This window comes from Lotus japonicus, chromosome 1, assembly GCF_012489685.1.
Source record: "Lotus japonicus ecotype B-129 chromosome 1, LjGifu_v1.2".
Classification (NCBI taxonomy): Eukaryota; Viridiplantae; Streptophyta; class Magnoliopsida; order Fabales; family Fabaceae; genus Lotus; species Lotus japonicus.
In genome coordinates, this window is record NC_080041.1 from 75,013,673 (window position 1) to 75,019,357 (window position 5,685).

General features: G+C 36.7%; 1 protein-coding gene across 2 annotated transcripts; it reads right to left on the reverse strand.

Moving 5' to 3' along the window:
* Positions 1 to 1,385: 1,385 nt before the first annotated feature.
* Positions 1,386 to 5,417, reverse strand: LOC130710474 (UDP-xylose transporter 3-like). Of its 2 annotated transcripts, none has more exons than XM_057559768.1 (8): positions 5,030 to 5,417; positions 4,793 to 4,932; positions 3,685 to 3,869; positions 3,525 to 3,592; positions 3,084 to 3,216; positions 2,381 to 2,542; positions 2,013 to 2,285; positions 1,386 to 1,820 (listed from the first exon to the last, which is right to left on the reverse strand). In XM_057559768.1, the coding sequence occupies exons 2-8, from the start codon at positions 4,911 to 4,913 to the stop codon at positions 1,713 to 1,715; spliced, it is 1,050 nt and encodes a 349-aa protein (XP_057415751.1). In that variant the 5' UTR covers positions 4,914 to 4,932; positions 5,030 to 5,417; the 3' UTR covers positions 1,386 to 1,712. The 2 variants fall into 2 exon arrangements, with proteins under 2 accessions (XP_057415751.1, XP_057415743.1); XM_057559760.1 differs by having other exon boundaries at positions 5,059 to 5,415.
* Between the last annotated feature and the right edge of the window lie 268 nt (positions 5,418 to 5,685).

Here is a 5,685-nt window from a genome sequence, read left to right on the forward strand (position 1 = left end):
AAGTGAGGAGGGACCAAAACTGTTAACGGAGTATAACGTTTGGGATCAAGAATGCTATTTTTAAAGTTTAGGGACTTATTTTGCACAAAACGTGTTCGTGGGGGACCAAAAGTGCTATTAAGCCATAAAGGAGTTACGAGGGACAAGTGTAAACCGTGTGTAAATGGCCAAGTGAAGTGAACGTAGTCAAGCAGTGTATCTACGTGCAAGCTTGTACAAGGAGCATCTGTGTGACTGTTACAGCACATCAGGAGAATATGCCAATGACCATGACATTAGGAGTATTATTCTTCTATTCAGAAACGTGTCACGATTAAGCAAGTAAAGTGCCACATAATTGAGCCCAAATATAAAATAAAAACATGAAGGCCCATTTTTTCCTTTAGACAACTTCCACCATAACCATAAAAGACTTCCACCACGACAAAGACATTTTAAAATTGGGTAGTCTGTCCAAAGAGAATATTTTTTCAATAGAATAGTATCCAAGATAGACAATAGAAACACAATTAATGAAGAAGATCCTTCTTTGGAGAGGGAAAAATAATCTGCTTGCATCTCACTTGACCTGACATTGCTCACAATCAAAGTGTAGTGTGTCTGTTAAAGTATTCTCCTACTAAGAGACATTCAGAAGCTATAAATCAGATCCTTGGTTACTTAAAAAGGATTCATGCCAAGGGAATGCCATTCAAAAAATAATAATGACTGAGGGTTTGAATGCTATGCCCATGCAAATTGAGCAGGTTTTGTAGAAGAAGCAAAATTAGCAACTAGTTATTGCATCAAACTGTGGGGGCAATGTTGTGACTCAAAGAAACAAGAAGCAAAATATCTTTGCAATAAGTATTGCAAAAGCAGAATATATGACAAGTGCACAATTATTCTTCTTGAGGCAGATTTGAATATTAACAAATGTTTGAGAGTTTATTCTTTTTCAGTTCCTAATGTCCAGCTTGATTGCTGGACATTAGGAACTGTGCCTTTTATGATAAATAGAGCTCAGATCATAATTATTTCTGAAAAATCTCTATTTACATAGAAGAAATTAGCACTTTGTGATATATGAATAAATTAGAGAGATAACTAAATCAGAGAGAAAGAGAAGGACAGAGAATTACCAGTAGATGTTAGGATGTAAGAGAAGGGAAAATTAGTTAGGGGCTTTTATAGTAGTTAGACGTTGTTAAGGTAGTTGGTTAGTAGCAGAAGGGCATTAGCTATATATATATATGGGTAAATCAGATTAGAGAGAGCCTTCTGCACAATTGTTAGTTTGAGAGTTAATTGTTCAATTCTTTTTTGATAAAACATTGTCATTTCTTTCACCTTCTTTCTCTGGCTTCCCAACAGTAGATGGTTATGATATGCTGTTACTCATGAGAGAGAAAAAAGTTTAAATATGTATATCAAATTATAAATGTAACATTATGTAAAAACATCACCATGAAATGTTAGTTACTATTAGGCATATTTGTGGCCAATAGAATTACGACATGACCATGTAAATATGTAATTGTTCCCCTCCCTACTACTGCTGGTTCCTGGTTGGCAAATGATTAATGAAATACTAGAATAATGCTACCTAGAAAAACAAATGAGGCTCACTTGCGTTTGGCAACACTTCCTAATTCCATAAGGATTATGGGTGTTCACCCTCTATAAGGACTATAACGGTTCTTGACAATAATTTAACAAATCCCATAAGCTTACTAGTCTCTGTCTTTGCTCCATACAGTGGACTTTTGTCCAACTGAGTCGCTCGCAACTCCACTTCCATTTTCCACACTAATGAGAGGATCAGATTCTGCTTCTCTTGCCTGTAAACATCAACAAGAAACGGGATCACAAACCGTTCATGTAGTAATTAATAAAGCAAAGACTCAAGACACGTAAAGTTCGTGCATGTTTGGAAGCCAAAATCAAATTTGGAGGAAACTTCTATGAGTAGCTTCTGGGTGTCAGAATAGATTATGAGGAAAGATAAGCTAATTTAGTTGGGTAAAACAAACCTGGGATGCTTGTGCTGCAGCTTCAACTGCTTTTTGCTGACTTTCAAGAGAACAATAGTAAGAATATAGAATCATTCCAATCATGGCTACCAAAATACCCAGTATGTTTCTCCAGCTGAATGGGTCGCGGAGTAAAATATAACCAAATGCCAATACGAGGCATGTCTTGAGGTGTCCAAGAACCTGATAGGTGACTGGAGATGTCTTTCCAATAACAAGAAATGTACTAAAATTGACAGAGATGGAGATAAGGCAGGAAAGAACTATGAATGCCTGTGACACACAAAGAAGAAAAGAAGAAAATGTAAGAGAAAGCAAGGAGCTGGGGCCAAAAAGAAAAAAGATAAAGAAAACTTTTTAACTCTTACCGTCACTTGAGTTGTGTACTTGAAAGCGAATACATTCAGGTTTGTCAAAAGTTTATCCAGATATGGACCACAGATTAACAGGGTTGCTGCTTGATATGGACATGATTGATACAGAAGCTGGGTGGAAGAAACCTTATACTTCTTCTGGATAGTATTAGTCATCTGAAAGCAGCTGATTAAGGATAAGACAAAAAGAAAAGGTTGATCGGCCATGAAAAAAATCAGACAATCATCATTGTAAAGCTTTTGCATGCAATAAAAAGACATATGTCTACTAACTATGTTCAGATGACATAACATGAAAATCAGCATCTAGATAAAGAAACTGGACTCATCCAAACATACGCAAAGTGACAAGAGAGCTTCCAGGCAAAAATGAAGGGGAGGGTGGGGGTCCTTCATTTCACACAAGAAAACCTAAAAATACAAATTTAGGAATATCATTAGTTCTTCACCTAGTCCATGTACCTTACTCCCTGCAGAAGTTTATCCCCAGGGAAAAGCATGATATTTCTTTCTCTACATAGTTAGCAGCATAATATCTTCAAGAACCATTTCACATGGCTAAGATTTAAGAAATAGTGCATTGAGGAACAAGTTCAAAAATGGGCCCCACTTCTTTTCAATCTATCACAAAACTTATCTCACATTACTGCTAAAAAGTTTAGGTGCTAATAGGAACAATTTGTTATTTTAAGGATACAATCTGAGCAACACATGTTGTAATCACCGCCAAGAAAGATAAGAAAGAGCCCAGAGCATTAAGCTGCAAATCAGTGACAGTTGCAATCCCAACACCCAAAAGGAGGGTAGATAGGGCAAATTGAATTCTTTTACTGCAATGAGAATGAAAAGATAATTAATATAGTTTACAATTAATGGAAACACTTAAAGGTATGGTATGACAGTAAAAATGAGCACGGCTGCGTGACTACAGGATACGTTGATACTTCAGGTCAAAGCAATGAGCTGGGGAGAGAGAGAGAGAGAGAGAGAGAGAGAACAGGAAGAACAAAAAGAAAACAAAAGGTAGTACAATAAGACAATTCTTTCATGGACCTTTGTGTAATTAATTACAAGATATATCGTATATATTGAAAACCATTCATAAAAACCATTGAATTGATAGGAAGCTAAATGGAACCTGAATCTCTTCCCGAGGAAAATGGTCTCCAACAGTACAGTACAAGGAATGATTGCCAGCTTAGTCATCTGAGTAGAAACATCAGAGGCATTCAAAGTCAACAAAAATCAAATTAACACATGAGAAAAACAGAATCACAAGTTCACAACAACAACCATACTTGATAGAAGCCAACAGAATTGAACCCCAGGCTCAAATTTAAAAGACCAATTGAGATTCCATTTAAAATCCCGAATCCCATTACAGCTTTCTGCTCAAAAGGTTTGTGCTCAAAGAATCTCATTCTAAGCGCTACATGAAGGGAACAAAATGTGACAAGCAGATGCCAGCTTGTCAAAGTTGTAGCTGCATGACCAGAAGACAATTTTCAAAAACATGTCATGTAAGTATGTAACTAATATACAATTAATTTGAATGTAAATGGGGAGCTCAAGTTTGCATATATCATTGAAATAACCCAAACCAGCATACACCCCACTTCCGAGGTGATAATTTTCCCTTCTTCATGATTAGGACTGAAAATTGGTAAACTAATAAGTGAACTATGTTAAGCGATGTCTAATGTTCAGGCACTTCCGAAAATCGAATCACTAATTATTCTTTATGATGCAACTTATATATCATTCACATCACTTAATTGCAATATTAATTTGGGGAAGGAGGACAAAGTCCTCAACTCGGTAGCAAATAACGAATACGACAACGATTTATATTTTCAACGAGACAGTATTTAATTAGAAAAAAGGGATACTGACAAATTGAGTCACATTTCCATGAATAGTATCTAGGAAATTAAATTCCAGCAGTAAAGCCAAAGGAGAAATTGTAAAATTCGACAAATCCAATCTCCAATCATTGCCTCTAATTTTACTAAGGTGTGGTTGGTTTAGTTGAGGGAAAATGATTGTTAACCAAGAGTGAAAATGAAGTCATTTTTAATTTTTACCTAGTCATGTTCATGTTTAACCAAGCAAGTATAACGTAGTTTTCATTACAAAATTCCCACCTAAAGTTCATTCATGTGAGCACTTTGCCTAGACAACTGGCACAACATAGCTGCACAGAATAGGGTAGCAGCAAGTACAATGGAGCAATCTCCAACAAAACATACAAGAGGGAATGGAGGGCTATGTTTCAAAACCTTCAATTCTAATAACATAACAAATCACACAACACAAGACAAGACTTCTTGAAGCTAACAGAACAAATCTGATAGTAAAAGACAGGTACATACACAAAATAGCCAACAAAGAAAAATATGAATTTACCAAAAATGAAATGGAGTGAGCTCATGAGAGCTTTATTGCAAATCACAATGGACACTGATGACACCACAGAAAGACTCAAGGCGCCAACAGTCCCCAGCTGGAAACGTTCTCCCTCACCCATCTTTGTCTTTGCTGAATACCTGAAAAAACCGAAACAAATAGAAACACAAAACGTCAGAAACGGAATCAGACAACAAACGACAGATTATCGGGAAAAAAAAGTAGAATCAGACAGACCCAGAAACGAAAATAACAACTTTACCCACCCAAAAGCAGACAGGAGTGAAAAAGGGAGGAAATTGAGTAAAGGGGGTTTGCGATTTGTGAGAGCAGAGTACACAGATTCAGATCGAATCAATGGTTTTGGGTAGAGAGAGAAAGAGAAAGAGAGAGAGAGAGAGAGAGAGAGAGAGAGAGAGTGTGTGTGTGAGTGATCAACAATGGAAGGAATCAACAACGTTTGAAGATTGGAATGTTTGGAAAATCAGTGATGGGTGTGAGGAGGAAGAGCATTGTGATTGTGATGCAGAGGTGAATGTGAATTATTATTATTAATTTATCAGAACGCGGTTGCACATGAACTGGTGACACAACAAGAAATAAAAACAGGGATATGGGGGGTTTGGTAATTGACCATGATTCAAGGCTTCCGTTCCAATTCCAATCAGCAGACACGGATCAAGCTCATGTGGGTTATTGTCCTTTTGGCACACTACAACTTTTACAAAAATATTTGGCTTAAATATGTTGGGGCCCCTATAAAATAGGGGTCCTTTGGTTTAAGCCCCTACAAAAATTTTTCTTGGGAATAAGCCCCTAATGAGAAAATAATATATAGTGATAAGCCCCTGTCGTCAACTTCCGTTAAAAAATATATGAGTCAGCAAACGGAG

Coding starts and splice junctions, on each gene's coding strand:
- LOC130710474 (XM_057559768.1), bottom strand. CDS start 4,913: ATGGGTGAGGGAGAACGTTTCCAGCTGGGGACTGTTGGCGCCTTGAGT. Junction 3,870..4,792: donor CTCACTCCATTTCATTTTTG/GTAAATTCATAT, acceptor CTGGTCATGCAG/CTACAACTTTGACAAGCTGG. Junction 1,821..2,012: donor CTGCAGCACAAGCATCCCAG/GTTTGTTTTACC, acceptor TGATGTTTACAG/GCAAGAGAAGCAGAATCTGA.